Source organism: Ahaetulla prasina, chromosome 14 (assembly GCF_028640845.1).
Source record: "Ahaetulla prasina isolate Xishuangbanna chromosome 14, ASM2864084v1, whole genome shotgun sequence".
NCBI lineage: Eukaryota > Metazoa > Chordata > Lepidosauria > Squamata > Colubridae > Ahaetulla > Ahaetulla prasina.
The window spans coordinates 20,581,989-20,609,603 of NC_080552.1; the positions used below are offsets into that span (position 1 = coordinate 20,581,989).

General features: G+C 42.7%; 1 protein-coding gene across 2 annotated transcripts in view; it reads right to left on the minus strand.

Moving 5' to 3' along the window:
• Positions 1-27,615, minus strand: part of FOXK1 (forkhead box K1) — a 69,212-nt gene that overhangs the window by 14,003 nt on the left and 27,594 nt on the right. Inside the window, exon 2 of one of the 2 annotated variants that reach the window (XM_058157099.1) lies at positions 18,083-18,280. The exons of the other annotated variant lie outside the window; for it this stretch is intronic. Within the exon in view, the coding sequence (XP_058013082.1) occupies positions 18,083-18,280 (198 nt within the window). The remainder of the gene's footprint in view (positions 1-18,082; positions 18,281-27,615) is intronic. 2 annotated transcript variants of the gene reach the window in all.

Sequence of the window (27,615 nt, forward strand, 5' to 3'; positions counted from 1 at the left end):
GGTCTGGCTTCACACAATGGTTTTTGATCAATGCAGGAGCTCGGTCGTTCTTCCTCAGGGTTGGCCCATAATAAATTGTGATCTATGGATTTTCAAAACGTTAAACTCTCACCGTTGCATAATTAACCTTACAAATTTGTAGCGGAGTTTAGATCTGTTGATAATTATCTTTATTGTTCGCCAGAAGTTAATGATTCAACCAAAGCTGGGGCGTAACAGGACAATGTTTAATCAGTTCAACTGAGTAGATCTTTTCAGATAGGTCAAAAACAGTTTGTTGGTTCACAACGGGATCTCCAACCGAGTGGGTTCACCTGTTGCGTTATCCCATAATGTTGGCTTCTTAAGGTTTGGCTTAGGTTGGCTTTACAAACTACTGTTTGTGGTGTTGTGTGTTGTGTGAACGCAACAAGACAGGGTGGATGCAAACCAATCAGCCAAAGCTTAGCATACAGGTGTCCAACTGTCGCAACTTTTAAAGCTTGTGGATGTTTATTTTTGTAACCCAGAGATATCCAACCTTGGCAACTTGTAAGATTTGTGGACTGGTTGGGAGATTCTGGGAGTTGAAGTCCGCAAGTCTGAAAGTTTCCAAGGATGGACATCCTTGGGTTACAAAGATGAAAATCCACAACTTGCCAACACTCTGGCTTAGAAAATGCAGGCCTACATTTAGGAGAAGCAGCCAAAGTTGTCAAGTTCCAGTCTTTGAATTTTGTATATTTCAATTTCTTGCCGATAAAAAAAAAAGAGTATTGCCAGGGATAAGGGCCACAAGAGGGCACTCACAACTGCAAATCTAGAAGAAAACACACATTGCCAAAGAACAACATAGGAAAAAAAAAAGAATAAGTAATGGCTGCTTAAGCTCCTGGCTCTTTCAGGAAAACATGTTGTAGGAGGATTAAAAAGCAAGCAAGGCCAACAATCTTGGTCAAATTTGATCCGAGGGAGACTGTCTTTCAAGAAGCCAGACCATAATGGGGCAATTTTGCATGCGGGCTCACAAAAAACATACCGCAAGTATTACAAAGCCCATACTGTGTGGCCCTCAAGGGTCACCTCCATGGGTTGGCAAAAAAAAAAAGTCAAGAGGGTGTCAAGCTAATGAAATCCATCATCTTGACTTCTTCGATTAACCGCTTCCTGCAGACATTCCTTCATGTAAATCAAGATCTAACTCACTTAGTAAGTGCCTCGCTTAGCAACGGAAATTCTGGTGGTTTGAAAGTTGAGCATTATCTGTAATGGGGTACCCGGTACACAAACTTAAACCAAGAAGGAGGTTCATGGAACGGTTTGCAAAAGGATACCGAGCAGAGTATAAAAACTCCAGGGAAAAAGGAGACCAATATAGGGAAAAGGCTCTTCTCAAAGCTGCAACCTTTTCTACTCTCAGGTTTTTTTAATTTTTCTAAAAAGAGGGGGGTTCATCTAAAATAAGCCGGTGAACCCTCCCTCAAAAGGAGAGGCCCTGAATTTTTGATAGGCACGCAGCCAAGGGAACTAAGGCTGCACCTATTTGTATATATGTCTCTCTGTGTGTATTTTTTGAAAGTGACATGTTGTGTAAGGAACAGGCTTGGTCAGTTTGGTGCACACCTTTCATTAGAGCTTCAAAAACGTTGCCCCAGAACCTCAAAATGTGTGGAGCAGATACAGACAGCCACACCCAGAAAGGTTTCCCTGGATAGACTGTCTGAAGCCTTCCGTGCTGTAGCCAAGTCAGGATCTGCTCAGGATGGCGTCTCTGACCCATTGTGGCTGCATTGCCTTCAACGCAACACACACCTTGCCGTTTGAAAAGCAGCATGGCGACAGCGGCTACTGTTGTGGTCTGCCAGCAGCCTGAGGATCTGACAGTGGAGTCGGACAATGAGGAGGCTGGGGAGGACAATGGGCCAGTCCTGGAGTCAGGGGAAGGCCCGGACGAGGGCTCTGTGTTGGAGCAGAGATGGGGCCAGGGCCATCTGGGAGTGATGTGCGGACTCCGGAGCCTCCAGAGGCGGACAGCAGAGGGGCAGAGGAACAGGAGGAGCCTGTTCCTAGTGCACGCATGCGAAGAGCAGCAAAAGCAAAAAGGACGACTCAGGAGTAAGGCCAGGAGATGATTGGCCCCTCCCATAAGGCTTAAAAGAGCAGCAGCGAGCCGTTGGGTTCTTTGTGGAAAAGCAACATTGATTCCATTGCTTCTTGTCAGCATCTCTTGAACTTTATGGGGGGTTTGTCAAGAAAAGCCTCTGGCAGGTTGCCAAATACAACAAAGGATGGTGATAAGGCCAAAGGACTGTTTATGAAGAATTTGTTTTGACTAGGCTGAGAATGAATTCATTCTCAGCTGTTTTAATAAATTGTGTTTGGTAATCACTACTTTGGCCTTGGTCCCCACAGCTACCAAGATTTTATGCAGATCTGAGTCTTTTCTTCATGGGCTAACAGTGTTTTTCAACCTTGGCGACTTTACAGTAGTGGCCAAAATTGTGGAAACCTTTTGGGGAAAGTGTATTTTTGAGGTTTGATGGCTAATAACACCACTTTTTTTTTGGGGGGGGGGGAGATTCAAGATAATGATATTCCACTGCTGGAATGGCTTGGGAATAGCCCAGACCTTCACCCCATTGAAAATCTATGGATTTTCCAACTAAAGAAACTTGTTAGTCAGAAGTGATCCAGCACTAAAACCCAGTTAATAGAAGCAATCATTCAATCTTGGTTTCACATTAGAACAGTTGCAGAACTAAAAAACTTGGTTCACTCCATGAGAAGAGGTTGTAAGGCTGTAATTCATGCTAAAAGTTACCCAACTAAGGATTAACTGACATGGTGACAATTTTTGTATATCTTGGTTTTTTCTATGTGTTTCACTTTTCTTTTTTATACTGTAACTGCTATTCTAATAGCAAATCCTTCATAAAAGTTATTGCATTACATTCTTGATTAAATTATCTTTCCATTGATATATAATTTTATGGTACTACTCCCCCCCCAAAAAAATGGTATTAGCTAGTTTTAGAAAATATACTTTTCCCACAATTTTGGCCACTACTGTAAGACGGGTAGACTACAACTCCCAGGATTCCCTAGCCAGTTAGAATTTTCCTGGGCATTTCCTGGAAATTTCATTTTAATGTATGCCAATTAGTGTACATTCGAAGTGACAATATAAATTTAAGTCTAAGCGTGTTTTTCAACTTTAGCAACTTTAAGATGGGAGGACGTCAACTCCCACGCAGACTACGGAATTCCGGGAGTTGAAGTCCACCGGTTTTAAAAGTTTGCCAAGGTTGGAGACCCCAATCTAAAGCATATACAAGAAGTTGAAGAAAGTACAAACTATGTGAATAGGTGATGATGATGATAATGATAATGATGATAATAATAATAATAATAATAATAATAATAATAATAATAATAATAATAATAATGGTGACAAGATCACCATTGGTCAGGTGCAGAAGGCCACCTTCTTGGGATCTGCTTGCATAATTCAACGATACATCACACAGTCCTAAACGCTTGGGAAGTGTTTGACTAGTGATCTGTGCTACGAAATCCAGCACAATTATCTCGTTTGCTGTGTATACTGTCATTTTGTGTAAATAAAATAATAATAATAATAATGAAAAATCTTTGCCAATTCTCCATGCTGGCTGGGGAATTCTGGGAGTTGAAGTCCACTCATCTTAAAGTTGCCAAAGTTGAGATATACTGTATTAGAGAACCTCTGACCTCTCTCTATAGTTGTTGTGACCCAGGCCCAATTTCTTTATTAGAACAGCTGAGAATTACTTCATTCTCAGTGTAGTTCAACTAAATTAAAGCAAATTCCTCCCAACACAAATTCCTCAGTCCTATCACCAACCTTGGTCCAATTAGGCAAACTGCCAAAGGCCTTTCTTGGCAAACGTCCAGAAGACACCGATACAAAATAAATGCAAGAAGACAAAGCTATAAACGTTGTTTTCCGGCAAAGAGCCCAAATGCCACTGCTGGTCTTTTAAGCCTTATGGGAGGGGCCAATCATCTCTTAGCCCTACTCCCGAGTCGGCCTCTTTCCTTGAGCTGCTCTTGCCTTCTGGTAGCTCTTCTCATGCGTGCATTAGGAACAGGCTCCTCCTGTTCCTCTGCCTCACTACTATCAGCCTCTGGAAGCTCTGGAGTCTGCACATCACTCCCAGATGGCCCTGGCCCCACCTCAGCCTCCGATGCAGAGCTCCGTTTTTGGCTGGGACGGCCTCTTGCAAACCTCTGCCAGCAAAAATGGAGCTTGGGAGGGCCGCGGGCCAGATCTAAGCACCACGCAGGCTGGATCTGGCCCCCAGGCCTTGAGTATGACACCCCTGGCCTAGTGTTTCTCCAACTTTGTCACTAGATAGTTGGACTTCAACTCCCAGAATTCCCCAGCTGGCGGGTGCAAAATGCAACCCCCGAATGGTGAAATGTGGATGAAGATTGTCAGCCACCCTGATAAAAGAGTTTTCTGGAAGTTGAGTCAACTGGACTTCTGAATGGTGAAGGATCTCAGCGGGCCTTAGCAATATGAAGCATTTTTAAACCATACCAGTGCTGGGCGTCTTCCCTAAAAGATGTCTGTTCCCAATTAAGGGAGCTCTGGATTTAGCTCCCTGTTATGAGTAACAGAAGATCTTCACACATCTTGTATAACCCAACAGAGTGGGCAGAAACAACTACGCCATCCCATCTGTGGAGACCAAAGAATGCCCTTGTCTCAAAAGCACAGATCCAACCACAAAAATACCAGAGAAGAAACTCCATGTCAGCCAGGTAGTCCTCAACTTACAACCGTACACTTAGGCACTGTTCCAAGTTACAATGGACTCCAGAAAAAATTACTTACGATTTGTCCTTGAAGTTATGACTGTCACACCACACCACAAAGCGGTACTGTCAGGAAATGGTTATTTGCCTAACTAGTTGGCCAGGCAATATATAAACTAACTATGTATGTTTGTAGAAAGGCCTAATATTGCTTTAAGGCTGTGCTGCATCATTGCAAGCATCCTGATTGGTTGAGCTCTGTAGCCAATGTATAAACGGACTACTAAATTATGGCTTGTGGGGAATCTACAGGGACGCTACAGCATTGTAACCTAATGACATGCTGCAACTGTATATTTGAGCTTTATGATCGTTGCTTGATCATGGCCAGTTACTGATTCCTCAAGATATTGACTGTTGTGAATTGAACTGTGTTTTGCCGAACTGAAAGAAGACATTGTTTGTTGTGCCGGTCTACGTTTGGTAAGAAGACTTGATATTTGTAACATCCCTGACTGACTGACTTTATATGTGGAATTGTTTTTGGACTATGACTTCGCCTTTTCCCTAAAAGTAAAGGAATATCAAACCCCAGTTTGTCTGCAAGTGACTGTTATTGTATACAACCAGTCTCAGTCGTTTTCATGCGTAGGGTGCTCTGCTCAACAGTCCACAACCTTGGTTGTGAACCCAGATTACCCTTAACAGTACTTTGGGTACTTGGCCAGCAGCTCACCAGTTTAAGACCACATGATTTCCTCAATGGCTATGATGACTTGCTTAACAACCATAGTTAAAAATGGTCATAAATTCAAATTTGGTCTCTTTTAAGAAAGAGGTAAAAGCTAAAAGTTCCCCTCGCACATAGGTGCTAATCGTTCCCGACTCTAGGGTGGGAGGGGTTGCTCATCTCCGTTTCAAAGCCGAAGAGCCAGCGCTGTCCGAAGAGGTCTCTGTGATCATGTGGCTGGCATGACTCAATGCCAAAGGCGCACGGAATGATGTTACCTTCCCCCCAAAGGTGGTCCCTATTTTTCTACTTGCATTTTTTATGTGCTTTCGAAGTGCTAGGTTGGCAGAAGCTGGGACAAGTAACGGGAGCTCACCCCGTTACGCGGCACTAGGGATTCGAACCGCTGAACTGCCGACCTTTCGATCGACGAGCTCAGCGTCTTAGCCACTGAATCCCTTAAGGAAGAGGTAAAGTCAGGCTCGAAAAAAGGTGAGGGAAAAAAAACTTGCTCATGTCTTAGTATGAAGTAGAGTTGCCTTATTTTTTTCCCCTGAGGCATTTCTTGAATGGGATCACGAGAACTTCTTGGAAGGAAAAAAACGACGTGGTCGTTTGTGCCCCACCAAAGGAGTTACCTCACAACCTGCCAGATGTTCGTTCTGCAAGACGTGACTTATGAAACCTGAGGCTGCTGCCAGCTTTCTAGGTAGCTTCCTACAGCTTGCAGAAAGCAGTTAAGTGCCCTCTTATTCATCCTTTCCTGGTGCCTGGTTTTGTTTTTCTGGACGTCCAATTTTGTACCTTGATTTTATCGGTTGGAGGGCTGTAGGTAAAGGTGGGTGGGGAGAGACAGAGGTTTTGGAGATGCTGAATTCAAACAACAGGACCACCGTTGTTGCATTAATGGTTCCTCAAAAGGTGGTGGGAGATAGAGGAACGCAGGCCCACCTAAGCTAAGGTGTGACAAATTTAAGAAATCTTGTCGGTTAAGGTGGACTGGAGTCTGGATGATTGAGTCCATCTGTAACTCATAGGAGTCATGGAAATTATTTACCAATGTTGGGTTGGAGATGGTTGATCAATGTCCTGGTTTGACCAAGAGCCCAAGATTCCTGGAATGACCTGCCATCCAAGTATTAACTGGACCGGACCTCAATTCACGTCAGAGATCAAATCTGCCTTAGGCTTGTCATCTGCTCCTTTTATTCATTGGATTAAAAAGCTCTGAATTTCAATCAGGGCTTCTCGGCCTTAGCAACTTGGACATGTGGACTTCAACCCCAAAATTCCCCAGTCAACACGGGTGGACTTCAACCCTTGCTCAATGGCTGGTTTCTGGATAGATAAGATAGCTAGATAAAGCCTCCAGAGTTCCCCGGTCAGTCTGTTTGGATTTCCAACTCCCAGGATTCCTCAGCAACCTGCTGGGGCTGGGGAATTCTGGGAGCTGAAGTCCACACTGCTTCAAGCCATCAGGGTGATAAAGATATCCACATTCACGATGAATATTTGTGTGGTGAGAAACGGGGCTGTGTTTTTTTTTAATCATTTATCCTATTTATGAGTGTCCGATTGCATGAACAGATTGGTAGATTGTGTTGCAAGATTGATCATTTCTGTTTATTTATTTTTTTGAAAAAAAACACAATTGTACGGCTTTGTACTTGCCGTCTGTGGCTTGCCAGCTATTTAGAGACACAAATGCCACATAAAAGGACTTGTAAGGCATGCTCTAGAAAGCGTTTTGTTTGGTTTCAGCAACAGAAAATCACAGGTTTTCTAGCAAGAAGGGGAACATCTGAACCAGTGATTTCGATCAGTCCAATCGAAGTTTTTCAGATTCAGAAACCTAAGAATGGAATCTCGGAAGCAGGAATTAAGACTGAACGCAATATGCCCAACAGCCAAACCTTCATATCATGACGTTTATTTTTCCCTGACTATTCCAGTTTTCCCCCCCCCTCTCTAAAAATACGAACAGCTGAAGGCCAGAAAATACTGCTCTATTTTATGATCGTAAGGATGGCTGCTTTCTTCTGTCTGGTTAAACTACATGTTTACATTTAATAAATATACCAAACGGGGTGATTTTATGAGCATGCTAAGGAGTTTACATAAAGCATTTTATGTTTTTCAAATAACAAAATCAACAGAGATCACTGTGGGGAGCTGCAAAAAAAAATATCACAATTATTACTGATTCCCAGTTTTTCCAGGCATTTCTTTCCCCCACCTTGAGAAAACTCCCACATTTTTGATGTTGACAGAGTTACGTAAGAATCAGAACGGGTGGAAAAAAACTTCACAAAACTGAAAATTGTCCACTCCAGAAGTCTAATTAGGAGTTGAAAGAGAGAAGAAATTATTAATTTTTTGGAGAGGGGGCTACCACTAAGAAAGGCTCAGTGGCTCAGTGACTAAGATGATTTTGAGCTTGTCGATCGAAAGGTCGGCAGTTCAGCAGTTTGAATCCCTAGTGCCGCATAACGGGGTGAGCTCCCGTGACTTGTCCCAGCTTCTGCCAACCTAGCAGTTCGAAAGCACATAAAAAAAATGCAAGTAGAAAAATAGGGACCACCTTTGGTGGGAAGGGAACAGTGTTCCGTGCGCCTTTGGCATTGAGTCATGCCGGCCACATGACCATGGAGACGTCTTCGGACAGCGCTGGCTCTTCGGCTTTGAAACGGAGATTTATTTATTTATTTATTATTTATTATTCGAATTTATATACCGCCCTATCTCCCAAAGGACTCAGGGCGGTTCACAGGCATATAAAACATCAATATCAATATACAAATTAAAATAATCCTTAAAAAACTTATTCTAGCGCCCGAATTATTAAAAATAGAAATATAAATATAAAATATAAAATATTAAAATCAATTTAAAACCCCTCTAAATTTAAAAATCTAAGCCAGTCCTGCACAGATGAATAAATGTGTCTTAAGCTCGCGACGGAAGGTTCGAAGGTCAGGAAGTTGACGGAGTCCTGGGGGGAGTTCGTTCCAGAGGGTGGGAGCCCCCACAGAGAAGGCCCTTCCCCTGGGCGTCGCCAAACGACACTGCCTAGCTGATGGCACCCTGAGGAGTCCCTCTCTGTGAGAGCGCACGGGTCGGTGAGAGGTATCTGGTCGCAGTAGGCGGTCCCGTAAATAACCCGGCCCTATGCCATGGAGCGCTTTAAAGATGAGCACCTGCCCCCTAGAGTCGGGAACGACTAACACATATGTGCGAGGGGAACCTTTGCCCTTCCCTTACCACTAAGAAATCTTTTATTGAGGGCACAAGATAAAGTCTGCAAGAGACCATTTTGAAAACACAGGCAAGTTTATGTAGGAGCAAACAACATCTTCACTTACAAACAAAAGTTCACTACAAGGAAAATGTATGTATGTATGTATATCTTTAATTTATTTCTAATAGCGTCAGCTTTCTTTTTGGCACACAATTTTCACCCCCCACTTTTTTTTGTAAGTTATTTTTATCTTAATCTGTTCCTAACTGAACTGTTTTTCTTCTTTATTGTTATTATTATTTTTTTTAAAAAAACCAAAGACTGTGGTTAAAAACATGAAACGTTTAAAACCTGCAGCTTTAAAAGGTTTGCAAACCTATCCTAAGCTTTTGGGTTTGCTCACAAAGGTAAAACAAGCTCCCTGGGCAAAAAAACAGGAAGAAATCCACCAACTTGCATTTCAAGTTTTGTTTTTTGTTTCTTTTTAAAACCTCGAAGGCCTTATTAACACCCTGCCTCTGAAGCCGTACACCCCAACGTTCCTACTTTATATTTTTTTCTGTAAAAATCTTGGCTTGTCACCGTTCCCCCCCCCTCCCCTATTTTGGCAGTTTGCAGACAAAGCATGAGCTCACTGCAGGATGTTTCTACTGGCATTTTACACCCAGCCAAGCGCTGTTTCCCTCCCCTGTGTGTTCTGCAAAGAAGTAAACAAAACACAAAATATCCACACATCAACTTTGCTTTCTTTTTTTAACTATATATATTCCTGTCGTTCGTCAAATCCAAATTCAAAGCAAAGGCTTAGCCTCAGTGGGGGGATTCAAGTAATTTAACAACCAGTTCTCTGCCCTAGTGATTTTTTTCCAACAACCAGTTTGCTAAACTGCTCAGAAAGTTAACAACCGGTTCTCGGTTGCCAGCTGGCGGAATCCCACCATTGCTTAGCCTGTACAAAGCCAACTTGCTCAAGGAACTGGAGAAAAAAATATATATTATTGCCTAGCCATTAACGTGGGGGAAACAGCAATTTAAGATTTAAGCAAAGGGCTTAAGTGGGGGGGAGAAACCCCAGAGGGGTGGTTGGAAGAAGAGGAAGAATGAGGAGGAAGGAAGGAGGGGAAAAAAAACACTTTTAAAAGCAACAGCTTCTTTTTCCACGTCAATGAGTTGAAACTGCTGAAGTTGGTAGCTTTTATTAAACAGGGCATAATTCTAATAAAAAAAACCCCTCTCGGAAGTGGATTGATTATATTCAAAATAAGTATCAGATTAAAAAATATCAATTTGTTTTTGAGTGAAGTTAGGAATTGCTATGTATTAGTTTAAGAAAGAAGGGAATTGATAGTGTGATGGTGTGAAATGGAATATGTTTTATGTTATATTTTAGATTACCGTATATACTCGAATATAAGCCGATCCGAGTATAAGCCGAGGTCCCCAATTTTACCCCAAAAACTGGGGTAAACTGGGGACTCGAGTATAAGCCGAGGGTGGGAAATGAGGCACCTACCGGTTGGGGAAACCCTCCCTCCCTCAGCTGAGAAGGCTGGCGGCTCCCCCGCCCCGCCCTCTCACTGCACCGGCAGGGCTTCCCCGCGCCGTCCGGTAAAATGTGAAAAAAAGAAAAAAAAAAAACTCGAGTATAAGCCGTATATACTCGAGTATAAGCCGAGGGGCTTAAAAAAAAAAAAAAACTCGAGTATAAGCCGTATAGACCCGAGTATAAGCCGAGGGGACGTTTTTCAGCACAAAAAACGTGCTGAAAAACTCGGCTTATACTCGAGTATATACGGTATGTTTGTTAGTTACAATACCCTGTATTCTGTTCTGGGGAGGCTCGGGGGGGGGAGGGAGGGGAAATGGAGGGGGGAAGGGGGAAGACTATAAATTGATTGGTTTGCCATTGTACAGGAATAATGGTAGAATTAAACAAGTTGGAATGGTGTAATGTCGGGACTGCTCGGCAAACACTCCCGAAGAGAAAGGGTAAGGAAAGAGGAGTAAAGAAGGAAGAAAGTAGGTAGGCAGGTGGGTAGGTAGGAAAGAAGGGAGGGAGAAGAAAGGATAGGAGGAGGAGAAGAAGGAGAAGATAGAGGGTTAGAAAGGATGGTAGTGAGAAGTGGGGAAGAGGCAGGGAAGTAGGAAAGCGAGGAGAAGGATGGTGGGGAAAGTCGAAGAAGGATGAGAAGGGAAGAAAGGATTAAGGGAGGGAGTGGCGGGTCGAGCAGCCCTGACTGAGTATAATTTGAGTATAGGATCGATTGTTGGATAAGTGATTGTATTGTACACTGGTCAAATTGTGGGAATTATTATGGAAAATAAAAAAAATTTGCCCCTAAAGAAAAAAAAAAAAAAAAAAACCCTCTCCACCATCATACTTTCGATTTTAAATGACCTTTAAAGAGTAGAAACGTCAGACTGAATCTATTTCTAAATTTAGAATATAGGAAGACCTCAACTAATCGTCCCAAATGAGCCCAAAAATTTATGTTTGCTAAGCGAGGCATTCGTTCAGTGAGTTTTGTTCCATTTTATGACCTTTCTCGTCGCCGTTCTTAAGCGAGTCACTGCCGTTCTTAATACGGTTGTTAAGTGAATCCAGCTTCCCCATTGACTTTACTTGTCAGAAGGTCATAAAAGGAGATCTCGGGGCCCCGGGACACGGCGACCGTTGTAAATATGAGTCAGTCGCCAACCTTCTGAATTTTGACCACGGGGATCCTTTGGAGGCTGCAATGGTTGTTAAGTGTGAAAAATGGCCCTAGGTCACTTTTTTCATTGTTAAATTTGAACGGACACTAAACGAACTGTTGCCAATTGAGGATTATCCATACAGTGTTGGAAAGGAGGAGAGAAAACAAGAAAAGGAAATGAATGAAAAATGCAAAATTCCTGTCCGGGAAGGTTGGGCGTAATTTGAACCCATCACTCTCTGAGATGGGACACAATCTGCCATTTCCACCTTACAAAAGGTGGCCAAAACCTTTTGGGAAAAGATGTATTTTCTAAAACTAGCTAATAAAACCACTTTTTTTGGGGGGAGCAGTGCCATAAAATTATGTATCAATGGCAAGATAATTGAATCAAGAATGTAATGCAATAACTTTTATGAAGGATTTGCTACTAGAATAGCAGTGACAGTATAAAGAAGAAAAGAGAAACACGTAGAAAAAAACGAGATATATACAAAAATTGTCACCATGTCAGTTAATCCTTAGTTGGGTAACCTTTAGCATGAATTATGGCCTTACAATGTCTTCCCATGGAGTGAACCAAGTCTTTTAGTCTGCAGCTGTTACAATGTGAAACCAAGATTGACTGAATGATTGTTTCTATTAACTGGGTTTTATTGCTGGGTCGTTTCTGACTAACAAGTTTCTTTAGTTGGAAAATCCATAGGTTTTCAATGGGGTTAAGGTCTGGGCTATTCCCAGGCCATTCCAGCAGCAGAATAGGATTACCTTGAAACTCCAAAAATATATATATATGGTGTTATTAGCCATCAAACCTCAAAAATACACTTTTCCCCCAAAAGGTTTCTACAATTTTGGCCACCACTGTAGGGTTGGCTCTGCACTGAGAACCTCCATTAGATAGATCTTTTTAAAAATATAATTTTATTTATGGTGTTATTTTTCTTCTTTACCATATATAAGTATTTAGCGAAAAGTACATTATCTGTGTCAATTTACTTTATACAAAATACTAACAATACAAAATACTCTGTTTAGATATACATAATAATAATCTTTCAACGTCTGAGATTTACACGTACATTGTAGTTATAATGTATTGTATTTTGAGGCAGTGTGATACATCCGTGATGTTTTCCCAATTTCTACTTTCTACCTCCTATTTCTAACCCCTAGTGCAACAATCCTCATATTAAAAAAAAAGAAGTATTATGTATCTATCCATCATCTCCATTAGATAGATTTGATGTTCTCCAGTCCCAGTCTGGATTAAAAAAAAAAATTCCCTGGAACAAAACCTCACAAAGAATTGCAAAACTTTTGTACACATTTCGTCGTGGCGCAGATTGGCTTTCCTACAAGGGAATTAATTTAAACTGTGTTTCCTTGGAAACCAAGGCGATGAGGATGGTGTCCTTAGGAAAAAACAAGACAAAAGAAGAAGACAACTTCCCAGCGTTTTCTAAAAGAAAGTTACGGGGAGTGGGAGGGAGGAAACGATTTGCAAGAGCCCAGTGATGAGAAACAGAGCAGGGCCTAACAAACTTTGATTTGACTAGCCTTGTCTATCGTCTTCTGGCAAATGCTGCCGCTTAGCTTAAGCCAAACAAACAAATGAGGAAAGGAAAAAAAAAAAGGAATAATAACAACCACCACCACCACCACAACAGTTGTCTGCCAACAAGGGAAAGAGGGAGGCGCGGCCTCTGGTTTCCAAAAAGGAAAAGATCTTTGCTGGAAAACTTTCCCGGGAACCAATCAGGAAGACGCAGGGCAAGGGCGCACCAAATTAGGTAAGCGAATGGTGCCAAAAGGGGTGGGATGGGATGGGGAGGGGAGGGTGGCGGCGGAGTGGGGGGGGGGACAGGGAAGGAGAGAAAAGCTGATCTCATGAGAACAGCTTCCCAGCACTGCCAGGAGGGGGACGAACCCGGAGAGAAAGCTTAAAAACTTTCCCCTTTTTTCTCTCTCTCCCCGCCTTCTTGCTACAGGATGGTTGGCATTCCTCAAAAACAATCCTTGCAAAGCCTTGCTTTCTCGTGGCATGCTCGAGAAACAAGCCCCTTGGAACAATGGTGTGTGTGTGTGTGGTGGTCTCCCATCCCACACACACTCCATTGGTTGGCATACACAAACGTACACACAGAAGGTCTGGTGCGCTAAGGTAGAGTGCCTTGGGATACGGAGGCTCTGTTTGGCACTGGCTTCCCCCTTGCAGTGGGGGGGGGCGCTACAGTGCTAAATAATAATAATAATAATAATAATAATAATAATAATAATAATAATAATAATAATAATAATAATATTTTAATTTATAGACCGCCCTTCTCCCGAAGGACTCAGGGCGGTGAACAGCCAGTTAAAATACAGGAAAACAGACAATATTAAAAACAACCCTTAAAAAACTCATTCAATTGGCCAAAACTAAAACACAGTTACACCCTATAAATTACTAAAAATTTAAAACCCCAATTAATCAAATTAAAATTTTAAAAAAATCAAGCCAGTCCAGTGAGAAGGAACAAATAGGTTTTAAGTTCGCGGCGAAAGGTCCTAAGGTCAGACAATTGTCGGAGTCCCAACTCAGTGCAGCCAAGGAACTAAAAGGGAATGGAAAGGAGGAGGAGGAGGAGGAGGAGGAGGAGGAGGAAGAAGAAAAAGAAGGGGGCAGGAGGAGGAACAAAGGGTTCAGGGGAAGGAGAAAAACCGGAGGGGTTATTGTGCATCCTGTTTGTTTGTTTGTTTGTTTATTTATTTGATTTTTATACCGCCCTTCTCCCAAAGGACTCAGGGCGGTTTACAGCCAACATAAAAACAATTTTATAAATAAAATTAAAAACATTTTAAAAATTCTAATTCAATTTGGCTAACCCCATTTAAAACTATTGATAGAAAAATGATAAAAAGCCCCAATTAAAAACATTTAATTTAGAAAGGTTGTGGAGTTTTGTTACCAGCTCAGCGGAAGTTGAAAAGCGTTGAGTGACTTATAGAACGAGGGCAACGTCCAAGCTTAAACTTCTCCTTCTTTGGGAGGGACGGCAGAAGGCGGGGGGGGGGGGAGAAGGGGAGGAAAGGAAAATAAAAATGAGAAGAAGGAAGGACTAAGAAGGAAAGAAGTGGAGGGGTAGAGAAGGAAGGAAGGAAGGAAGGTTAAGAGGGAAGGAAGTGGAGTGGAAGGAAGGTGGAGGGAGTGAGGAAGGAAGGGAAGGAGGCAGAGGAGGAGACAGAGAAGGAAGGAAAAAAGAGGGGAAAGGAAGGGAAGGGATGGGGGAAGGAAGGAAGAGAAGGAGGCGGAGGGATAGAGAGGGAGGGAGGAGGGAGAGAAGGAAGGAAGGAAGGAAGAAAGAAGAAGGAAGGAAGTGAAATCTTGAATTAAGACTCAATATGAGACCATAAGAGTGTTGGGGGCTGCTCTGCGCCACCTCCACCTTAACCCTCTTTTGCTCAAAAGGATGCTCAGAGATCAACTCAAGGTCCAACTCAAGATCAAAGGACCCCTCCCCTCCTTTTCATCACGAATCAAAACAGCAGCAAAGATAGGGGGTTAGCAGTGACCTATTTTGCCCACCCATGTTCCTCCTTGCTGTGTCCCACCTGGACCAAAAAGGAGAGGACGGAGGCTATCAGATCAGGTGAGGCCACCTGCTTGGGTGACCAGGTAAGAAAAGTCTCAAAACTCTTATTTCTAGCCCATCTAACAGAGCATCAAATGGAATACAGCTGATGCAGCCAGATGTGGTCCTCTCTCAGCCTCTAGAACAGGGGCCTCCTCCATCCTTGGTGACTTCTAAGACTTGTGGACTTCAACTTTCAGAATTCCTGGCTGAAGGATTCTGGGAATTGAAGTCCACAAGTCTTAAAGGTGCCAAGATTGGAGACCCTGACTGAGGAATCCTGGGAGGTGAAGTCCACAAGACTTAAAGTTGCCAAGTTTGGAGACGGTGGCTGAGGAATTCTGGAAGTCCACCAGTCTTAAAACTGTTAAGGTTGGAGACCCTGAAGTCCACAAGGCTTAAAGTCACCAAGGGTGGAGACCCTGACTGAGGAATCCTGGGAGCTGAAGTCCACCAGTCTTCAAACTGCTAAGGTTGGAGACCCTGGCTGAGGAATTCTGGGAGTTGAAGTCCACAAGTCTTAAAGTGCTCAACGTTGGAAACCTGCACTCTAGCACAGGGGTCTCCAACCTTGGCAACTTTAAGACTTAGGACTCAACTCCCAGAATCCCTCAGCCAGCTTTGCGATTCTGGGAGTTGAAGTCCACAAGTCTTAAAGTTGCCAAGGTTGGAGACCCCTGCTCCAGCAGGTCTCCAACATCTCAAGTTCAGAGGAGACTTCACACTTCCCAGGTCCCTTGGTCTCTGCGATGGAGATCTCTGGTCTCTCTCTCTTTCTCCCCACCAGCTTGGGAAAGGACTCGTGTTTCCCATCAAGACCAGCAAGCTCAAGCTTGCCTTTGTCAACATTAGCTCTAGGGTGTGTCGAGCAAAAACCTATCACCGTTTGGAGCACGTGATATTTGCTTCCTGAAGAAAGTCACCGCAAAAAGAAAAGAGACACCCGCTGCCTTCCCCCCTCCCAGCTTCAGCACCGTAGTTCCAACCCAGGGCTTCTAATAAAAGCGTGGCAGAAAATGAACAAGTGGCTTTGTAAGTTCTGTTTCGCGTGAGCTTTGACCCAGGTGGCCCACGATCATTGCTGTCATTGTTTTACAGCGTGCCTTTTATTATTATTTTTATAAATCACTCAAGGAGGCCACATACTTGATACTCCTTCCTCCTCCTCATTTCCCCACAACAACAACAACGACAACAATGACGATTAGTAATAATTTGTTTCTGGAACTCTGGACTTTGATATGGCCCAAGGGATAATCAATCAATCAATGTACAGGTCAGTGGTGGGTTGACCCCGGTTTGGACCGGTTCAAACGAACCGGCAGAAAAACCGGTGGGAGGCTCCACCCACTATTTATTTATTTATTTATTTATTTATTTATTTATTTATTTATTTATTTATTTATTTATTTATTTATTTATTAATTAATTAATTAATTAATTAATTAATTAAATTTTTATACCGCCCTTCTCCCGAAGGACTCAGGGTGGTGTACAGCCTTATATAAAACACATAAATACACATAAATCCCAGATTTAAAATACATTTAAAACGAAATATTTAACAGGCCAAATTTACTAAAACGGTCAAACCCAATATAAACCCTTAAAATTTAAAATTATAAATAGATTAATACATTAAAATTAAATTAAAATTTAAAATTAAATTAAATTAAAATACTGACCCGAACGTCATCAAGAAGCTTCTGCACATCCGTTTTCTACCCTCATCCCCACTCCCCCTCCCAAAACCGAATATAGGGTATAAAACCATCAAAATGGATTGATGCTTAATGTACAGAGATGATTGAAGATGTATAATTAATGTAAGATCGGAGCTGCCTGGCTACCATTTCAGAATGATGGGTAGGAAGGAAGGAGAAGAGAGAACGAGGTAGGAAAGAGAAGAGGAGGAAGAGGAAAGGAAGGAAGAGGGATAGAAGAGGGAGAAGAAAGGAGTAGGGAGGAAGGAGGAGAGGATGTAGATAAGAGAAGGGGAGGATGGTCGTGGAAAGTAGAAGAAGGTAGAGAAGGGAAGAGAGTTAAAGGAAGGGGGTGGTGACTGGGCAAGTCCGATTAATTGTATATGATGGTACACTAAATATGTTATTGGATATGAATGTTAAAATAAAACTTTTTTATAAAAAAAAAGAAGCGTATGAGCACACACGAAGCAACTGCGTGCATGCGGCCCCGTTGCGAATCAGTAGTAAAAGGTAAGTAGAACCCACCTGGTACAGGTGTATTTGATTGTTGCCTGTATAAGAGGGTGAGAGACTGGGACCTCGGTCTACATACCAAACGAGTGACCCTTTTGGGATCCTCATATCAAAACAACTTACATTATGTGCAGCCAGAAAATGAAAATAACACTGAACACAGCACAGTACTTGAGCAAAATGGTTCAGTTGACATGGGCATAGGTGGGATTGATTGCAGGGATGAAATGCTCCCGGTTCGGACCGGATTGCCCGATCTGGTAGCGATAGCGGCGGATGGTTTGGAGAACCGGTAGCAAAAATCCCTGCCCCCCCCCGCCCCCCGTCCACCCAATGCCCAGTTGCCTGCTTCCCTGCTTGCCACTTCTTTTAAAAAATGCTTTTAAAAAGTAAAAAAAAGAGGCTCTGATGATCACAGCTGAGCCATGAGATCTTCAGAGCCTTTTTTTTTTTACTTTTAAAAGCATTATGTTTACAACCAATTTGGCCGAATGGGTTGTATTGCATGCGCAGCCAGCAAACCGGTAGTAAACCGGTTCAGATTTCACCACTGGATGATACCAAAATATAACTTTTATCATATTTTATCTACATCTTAAATTATTGTATTTTAGTCCAATTTCATTTTAAATCGTATTTTATTAAGAGCCGTGGTGGCGCAGTGGTTAGAGTGCAGTACTGCAGGCTACTTCTGCTGCCTGCCGCCTGCCTGCAATTTCGCAGTTCGAATCTCACTAGGCTCCAGGTTGACTCAGCCTTCCATCCTTCACAACACACCTGTGCTGGAGAACCACGCTGCTTACCTGATGGTGCCAGTGGGAGAAGGGAGGGGGCTGACCATATTCTGCAGATCTGGCTCCGGAATGTGGATCTTAAGCGGCGAGATCTGCGGGTAGAGTGGCCGGAGTGGAGGAGATGCCGTGTCCTCTCTCGCCTCCTCTCTATGGTAGAGGGACGTGAACTGGATTTTGATGACCGTGCTGGGAAACCGGATAACACACCTGGTGGGGGGGGGGGAGGGGGGAAGAAAAACAGACACAACTGCAAATCCAAGTATAAACATCAGGCACGGATTTTAATGAATGTAGAATTGGGAGGGTCTGGATGTGCCCCTGGGTCCCAAAACGGTAGCCTGACACATCCATCAATGTGACTTTAACTAGCCATTATTATAGGCAGTCCTCGATTTAGGACGGAGCCCCAAATTTCCATTGGTAAGCAGAGACGGTCCTTAAATGAAGTTGGTCCTGTTTGAATGACACAGTGATTAAGTTAATCCCTGAAGCTTTTCAGTTGCTCACACGGCCGTTAAGCGAATTTGTCTTCCCCGTGGACTTTGCTTGTCAGAAGCTCGCAAAGTGGGATCATGTGACACACACACACACTCCCCGGGACACGGCGATCGTCATAAATACGAGTCAGCTTTCCAAGCGTCTGAATCAGCGGTGAAATCCCCCCCCACCGGTTCTATCTGGCTCGCCGAACTGGTAGCGCCAGGAGGCTTCAGCCACCCGCCGGGACGTCATTACGTTCTGGTTTTTTTACCATCTGCGCATGCGCAGAAGGTTCTGCGCAGGTGCAGAAGAGGTGTGTGTGTGCATGCATAGCGCGTGTGTGCTACCACGTGCTCCCGTTACCAAACCGGTAGCGAAGGTAAGTGGATTTCACCGCTGGTCTGAATGTTGATCAAGCGTGCAACAGTCACGCGTGTAACAAAACGGTCCTAAGTCACTTTTTTCAGTGCCGTTGAACGTGTGCCAGAATTAGATGACATTGCATTTAAAGCTGACAGCCGTTGTATCTTCGAACGGCCACTAAACAGACCGTCGTAAATCAAGGACTACCCGTACTGCAATTCTTTTGCGAACCCCTTCAGTAAAACTCCAAATATTGCTCTCGGGAATGCACGCAAAACCCAAATAAGGAAGGACGGAAGCAAAAGAAAAACAGTATTTTTTTTAAAAAAATAAAGGGGAGCAGGAAGTATAAAAAAACTGCAGTGTTTTTCTTTACTTAAGGGAACCACCGCAAAAAAAGAGAGGAAAAGGAATATATATATATATATAAACCTGAAAGGGATCTGGGGGGGAAAAAATATATGGTGCCTCCATATTTTGCTTTTTTTCCTCCTAGTTTCTTTCTGTTTTTACAACTACGCTTTCAAACAGCTCCCTGGGCTTCGGGGACCTCTAAGCAAGCCCCCGTAAAAGAGGACGGCTTCCATAAATCACAACAAAACTGTAAATTCTCCCGACATCTTAACATTACTGTTGCTTGGAAATATGTGCGTTGCAAGGCTGTGTTTACACGGAGGGATTTCCGTGACGGTTGCAGCAATGTTGTCTCTAGGCCATCAGCCCGGTTAGTAAGCATGGGGCGGGGGGGGGTCTTCTAAAAAGGACATACAGCCCCCCCCCCAGACCAAGATTCTCGGCCCTCCATCATAAAACTGTTGGCAGTTTTTACAGCTCAATTCCTGAATGTAAATTGTATGGGGTTTTTTTTTTCCTCCCCCTGAAGTCAGGGAGAGAAATTTTTGGCTACCCTATTCAATCCTGCATTTTTGTCTATCCTATTCAAACCCAGTGGTCCTTGATGCTCTCTTCAGCTTGGTTGTTTTCTTGCAGATGTTTCATGACCCAAACCAGATAACATCACCCGGTGCACTGATGATGTTACCTAGTTGGGTTCATGAAACCTCTGCAAGAAAACAGTGACGCTTGGAGAGCAAAAAGGACCCCCTCGGTTCTCCTCCTCCTACCCACTCTGCTCAATTTTGCAAACCTCAGCCCCTCCTAGCACTGATGATGTCCCCTAGGTGGGTCATGAAACGTCTGCAATAAAACAACCAAGTTCAGACAGCACTAAGGACTCCACAATCCTGCTCTTCCGCTACCTTTTCCACTCCCTTGTAGCACTGATGATGTTACCTAGTTGGGTCATGAAACGTTTGCAATAAAACAACCAAGCCCAGAGAGTACCAAGGATCCCACAGTTATTTTCCTCCTCCTCCTCCTCCTCCTCCTCCTCCTCCTCTCCCCAAACCCCACTTCCTTCTAGCATTGATGATGTTACCTAGTTGGGTAATGAAACGTTTGCAATAAAACAACCAAGCCCAGAGAGTACCAAGGACTTCTCATTTCAACCTGGGGAGGTGGGTGGGTATGAGCATACGCAGATAGGATCGCATTGCATTATGGGTACTGGTGTGCATGCTTTCGGCACATGACAAGAAAAGCCATCACTTCCATAAAGTATGCCGCTCTTCCCAAGCACAAAGAAACTCACTTTTGATTTTGGATGATGTTAGTTGTGGTTTAAAAAGAATTTTTTCCCCCAAAGTCCACTTTTTTTTTTTTTTAAACCCAAAATGAATCACACGGAGGAAACTTTCATTCCCCACAGGAAGCTTCCTGAACATGCGTTAATATCATAGCATCACACCGTACCTCCCTTAGAATAAATCAGAGTTATTTGCAGCCTTGATAATGGCAGAAGACATCTGGACACATTTAATAGCTCCAAGGACGATTTGTCTCATCAGCGCGGGAAGAAGAAGAAGGGGGAAAAAAAAACGGGCAACAAAACCGAAATGCAATTGCTGTTTATTTTTCGCATTCCGGTTGCAACGTTCTGGCCAATTTGGGAGGGGGGAAAAAAAATGGACATTTGTTCCTGGCCTCAAATGAAGCACTAAAAGCTTTTTTAGCTGGAAGAAATGATCCAAAATGCTAAAGTCCCTTCCAGCTTTTTAAGACCGCAATTTGTAGCTGGACAATCATGTTAGCAAACAGCCAGGGTGTGTGTGTGTGCGCGTGGTCAGTTTTAAGATCTGCCCCTTGTCAACTAGGATGGGAAATATTGAAACAGCTTTTAAGGCACGATGTGATTTCGCTCTTTCTTGGAACCGGTCCTAAAGATAAGCCTTTGTGTGTCTCTTGGCGATTCTCTTTTTGTGAAGACTTGCATATGCGGGCCGCTGGTTGTTTCGGTCAGTTGCTTGTATCCAAAATTTCCTCCTTGCTGTGTCCCACCTGGACCAAAAAAGGTCAGGAAGGATGCTATCAGATCAGGTGAGGCCACCTGCTTGGGCGACCCAGGTAAGAAAAAGGAAGGAAGGAAGGTTAAGAGGGAAAGAAATGGAGTGGAAGGAAGGTGGAAGGAAGGAGGAAGGAAGGGAAGGAGGCAGAGGGGAAGAGAGGGAGGAGAGAGAGAAGGAAGGAAGGAAAAAAGAGGGGAAAGGAAGGGAAGGGATGGAGGAAGGAAGAAAGAGAAGGAGGCAGAGGGATAGAGAGGAAGGGAGGAGAGAGAGAGAGAAGGAAGGAAGGAAGGAAGGAAGGAAGGAAGGAAGTGAAATCTTGTATTAAGACTCAATATGAGACCATAAGAGAGTTGGGGGCTGCTCTGACCCACCTCCACCTTAACCCTCTTTTGCTCAAAAGGATGCTCAGAGATCAACTCAAGGTCCAACTCAAGATCAAAGGACCCCTTCCCCTCCTTTTCATCACGAATCAAAACAGCAGCAAAGATAGGGGGTTAGCAGTGACCTATTTTGCCCACCCATGTTCCTCCTTGCTATGTCCTACCTGGACCAAAAAGGAGAGGACAGAGGCTATCAGATCAGGTGAGGCCACCTGCTTGGGTGACCCAGGTAAGAAAAGTCCCAAAACTCTTATTTCTAGCCCATCTAACAGAGCATCAAGTGGAATACAGCTGATGTAGCCAGATGTGGTCCTCTCTCAGCCTCTAGAGCAGGGGCCTCCTCCATCCTTGGCAACTTTTATGACTTGTGGACTTCAACTCCCAGAATTCCTAGCTGAAGGATCCTGGGAGTTGAAGTCTACCAGTCTTAAAGATGCCAAGATTGGAGATCCTGGCTGAGGAATCCTTGAAGTTGAAGTCCAAAAGGATTAAAGTGGCCAAGTTGAGATCCTGGCTGAGGGACCTGGGAGTTGAAGTCCATAAGTATTAAAGTGCCCAATTTTGGAGACCCTGACTGAGGAATATCCAAAAGTTTGTTTTGTGGAATGCTTTACATCCTCTGGCCTTTAGGACAAGGACAGTTTCTTGCTATTATCCAACAAAAAAAAAAAGGTAAAATACATACTGGGGTCAAATCTTCTGCCAGACTGGAGAAACGTCTCTAATCCAGACTGGATTAGAGATCAGAAGATAACAACTCGCCCGTCCTGGGAAAAACTGGAGGTTTTTCCTAACTATACTAAGCTACAAGCACAACACACCCCATTAAGAGAAGTTTGTCTATAGGGTCCTTGGTGGTCTCTGAGCTTGGTTGCTTCCTTGCAGACGTTTCATGACCCAACTAGGTAACATCTTCAGTGCTAAAAGAGAAAGGGGTTTGTGGCATGGAAGAGAAGAGGAGGAGGAGGACTGTGGGGTCCTTCGTTGCTTCCTTGCAAACGTTTCATGACCCAACTAGGTAACATCATCCAGTCAAGTCAAGCAGATTCACTCAACAACCCTGTGACTAACTTAACAACCGCACCGATTCACTCAACATCGATTATTTTACGTACACTGAGAGCCTATGCACCAAGACAAATTCCTTGTGTGTCCAATTACACTTGGCCAATAAAAAATGCTATTCTATTCTATTCTGTTCTGTTCTGTTCTATTCTAATGATTCTTAATGAATGTATCTTCTTTTATGTACACTGAGAGCATCTGCACCAAAGACAAATTCCTTCTGTGTCCAATCACACTTGGCCAATAAAGAATTCTATTCCATTCCATTCCATATTTTCTATTCTATTCTATTCTATTCTATTCTATTCTATTCTATTCTATTCTATTCTATTCTATTCTATTCTATTCTATTCTATTCTATTCTATTCTATTCTAATGATTCTTAATGAATGTATCTTCTTTTATGTACACTGAGAGCATCTGCACCAAGACAAATTCCTTCTGTGTCCAATCACCCTTGGCCAATAAAGAATTCTATTCCATTCCATTCCATATTTTCTATTCTATTCTATTCTATTCTATTCTATTCTATTCTATTCTATTCTATTCTATTCTATTCTATTCTATTCTATTGATTCTTAATGAATGTATCTTCTTTTATGTACACTGAGAGCATCTGCACCAAGACAAATTCCTTGTGTGTCCAATCACACTTGGCCAATAAAGAATTCTATTCCATTCCATTCCATATTTTCTATTCTATTCTATTCTATTCTATTCTATTCTATTCTATTCTATTCTATTCTATTCTATTCTATTCCAAGGTTGTAAAACGGGGCAAAATTCACTTCACCTCTGTCTCGCTTAGCAACAAACATTTTGGGCTCCCTTGTTGTCGTAAGATGAGGACTACCTGTACTTGATGACAGACTGCATTCTCCGATCGTGAAGTAGAGGAAAAGAAGCTTAAAAGGCCAAATACGAGGTTAGAGAAAGCTGCCAGTTGCACATTTGGCTATGGAAATATATTCCTTCTCACTGCCCCATTTCCACCCCACCCACCCCCTCCCAGCGCGCCAATTTCTGTTTTAGCAGCCTTGGACTCTGGGAAGAAAAATATTTAACAACTCCCCCTTTTCCTGAAATAGAGACTGCACAGACACCCGTTCCAATTCCAACCCATTGTTTAACCGAACAAGTCATAACAAGGCTGCGTGGCCAACCTTCTTCCCTTCCCAAGTGAACATCGGCGTTAAAGAAATACAAGACGTTGTTTTAAAAAGGAAAAAAAAAAGACTGTGCTTTCCAAAAAGAAGAAGGAAAAAAAAAGGGGGGGGGACCTCCTTTTGTTTTTCTACAACTTCAGCTGTTTCTTTCTTCCTTCCTTCTTGAGGGAGGCCGAGACAAATAAGCTACAATTCGGGGTCCTGGATGGTTGAGTCTCCCAAGTTAACAACGGAATAACAAGAAATGGGAGGGAGGGAAGGGAGGAAGGTAAGAAATAGGTTGGGTGGATGGAAGGAAAGAAATAGGTTGCATGGAAGGAAGGAAGGAAGGAGAAAATAGAGGTTGAATGGGAGGGAGGGAAGGGAGGAAGGAAAGAAATAGGTTGAATGAATGGATGGATGGAAGGGAGGGAGTGAGGGAGTGAGGGAGGAATAGGTTGAATGGATGGGGGAAGGAAGGAGAAAATAGGTTGAATGGAAGGGAAGGAGGGAAGGAAGGAAGGAAGGAAAGAAGGAGAAAATAGGTTGAATGGGAGGGAGGGTGGGAGGAAGGAGAGAAATAGATTGAATGGATGGATGGATGGAAGGAAGGAAGCAAGGAAGGGAGGGAGGGAGAGAGGGAGGAAGGGAGGGAGGAAGGAAGAAAATAGGTTGAATGGATGGGGAAGGAAGGAGAAAATAGGTTGGCGGGAGGGAGGGAGGAAGGAAGGAAGGAAGGAAAGGAAGGAAGGAAGGAAGGAAGGAAATCAATCTTGGTGCTCTCTGAGCTTCATGGTTTTCTTGCAGACTTGTATATGTGGACACACACACGGAAATCAGATTCATTTATCGTGCCAACCATGTGCAATTTCCTTTCTCCCTTTCTCTGTTTTGTTCTCCTCACGGCTGCAGGTGGCCTCGATGTACAACCATTGGTTTTAGCAACCGTTTGAAGTTATAACAGAACTAGAAAAAAAAAAAAGCGTGGAGGTCCTCGCACTTATGACCGTTGCAAAAAAAAAAAAATATCCCCGGTCACGTGACCAAAATCTGGTTGCCTGGCAACTGGCACATAATCAAACAATCACCATTTGTGACTTTCCTAGAAGCTTCTTGTTTAACCATGGAAAATGTTGACCCCAATGGTGGTCATAAATTGAGGACGACAAGGAGAAAGTGCAAATGATGTTGTTTCTGCATTCCCGTCAAGAGTTTCCCAACTGCTTTACTCGTGGGTAACCTGTTTGTTCTCTTGAGGAATGTAAGGATTGTGTTGCACCCCCACCCCTCCCCCGTTCCCAGGAGGAAATAGTGATCTTTTTTTTTTTTTTAATTTTATTTATGGTTTTTTTCTTTAGTTTATATGAGTGCTTACTGAATACTCAGTACACTGTATGTACTGTCAATTTTACTTTATACACAATACTAATAACAATAATAATACCGTTTAGGCAAGTCTTCTTCCAATATTGCGCAACCAATAGTCTCACTGCTGATATTAAATTTAAAATCAATTTAGTCTCTATTACTGTGCAATCTGTAATTATACCCAATAAAAATAACTGTGGTGTAAACTTTATCTTCTTTTTCAAGATATTCTGCATAATCCACCAAATTTTTATCCAAAACGTTACAATTGAAGAATGGACACTTAAAGTATCGAACTTAGCAGAAATGGCAAAAATTTCAGCGTATTTGAAAGACTATTCACAAGAAAGATACATATTGGAATGGAGAAGGTGGATTGATTATATTCAAAACAAATATCAGACTAAAAAGTATCAAATAATTTATGAATGATTGTAGGAACCGTACTGTATTAATTTATTTTTCTATATGTGCAAGGGGAGTTAAGGTTTCAAAGGGGAGATGAGAGTTTATGGTTTATTAGTGTATTTGTAGCTTGTGATTGTTAGATATAATACCCTGTATTTTGCTCTGGGAAGTGGGGGGGGGAGGGAGAGGGGGGAAGGGGGGGGGAATAATGGTTGAAAAATCTCTTTTTTTTGTAAAACTTTTTCAAAAAAAAAATATTGTTTAGGTTTACATGATAGTAATCTTTCAACTTCTAAAACTTACAAATACATTGTATTTATATTATACAGTATGGCCAAAATTGTGGAAACCTTTTGGGAAAAGTGTATTTTTGAGGTTTGATGGCTAATGACACCACTTTATGGGGTGAGTTTCAAGATAATCCTATTCCACTGCTGGAACGACCTGGGAATAGCTCAGACCTTCACCCAATTGAAACTCTATGGATTTTCCGATGAAAGAAACTTGTTTAGTCAGAAGTGACCCAGCAATAAAACCCAGTTTATAGAAGCCATTATTCAATCAATCTTGGTTTCACATTATAACAGCTGCAGAACTCAAAGACTTGGTTCACTCTGTAGGAAGACGTTGTAAGGCCGTAATTCATGCTAAAGGTTACCCAACAAAGTATTAACTGACGTGATCATTTTGGTATATCTCGTTTTTTCTATGTGTTTCCCTTTTCTTCTTTGTACTGTACTTGCTATTCTAATAGCAAATCCTTCATAAAAGTTATTGCATTACATACTTGTTATCTTTCCATTGATATATAATTTTACTCCCCCAAAAAGTGGTGTTATTAGTTTTAGAAAATACACTTTTCCCAAAAGGTATCCACAATTTTGACCACTATTGTATTTTGTAGCCGTCTGCATAGTAGTGTTTCCCCAATTTCTACTTTCTACTACCTCATTTTTTTTAACCCCTAATACAAGAATTCCCATATTAAGTAACATTCTGTATCTACCCATCATCTCTTACCCTTTACTCTACGTATACGGAGAAGTAGTCTTTCAACTTCTAACATTTACATATACATAGTAATTGTAGTATCTTATATCATGTGACAGTAGACATCATAACATTTCCCCAGTCTCTAATTTCTAGCTCTGTTTTCTTATCTTTAGTAAGACAAATCCCTATATTAAGAGGTACCCTTTATCTCAGGGGTCTCCAACTTTGATCCCTTTAAGACTTGTGGACGTCAACTCCCAGAGTTCCTCAGCCAGCTTTGCTGAGGAACTCTGGGAGTTGAAGTCCACAAGTCTTAAAGGGATCAAGGTTGGAGACTCCTGCTGTATCTATCCATCATCTCTTCCTGCCCATTTTAGTGTTTCAACTCTTAATTGACTTTTTGATCAATCTCCCATGCTCCTCCCTTGGGATCTCATATCTTACACACCACAAACTTGCCACGATTAATGCCCAGTCCATAAAACCAAAGGATTGTTGTTGTTAGTTGCGAAGTCATGTCCGACCCATCGCGACCCCATGGACAATTTTCCTCCAGGCCTTCCTGTCCTCTACCATCCCCTGTAATCCATTTAAGCTCATGCCAGTTGCTTCAGTGACTCCATCCAGCCACCTCATTCTCTGTCGTCCCCTTCTTCTTTTGCCCTCCATCATTCCCAGCATTAGGCTCTTCTCCAGGGAGTCCTTCCTTCTCATTAGGTGGCCAAAGTATTAGAGTTTCCTCTTCAGGATCTGGCCTTCTAAAGAGCAGTCAGGGTTGACCTCCTCTAGGACTGACCGGTTGGAGCGCCTTGTAGTCCAAGGGACTCGCAGGAGTCCTAACCCTAACCCAAAGATAGGAACAGGAAGAAGATACCTTCTTCAGAACTTTCCTGGTGACACCAAAGTCCACAACAAGATCTATTTGAAGAACCAGC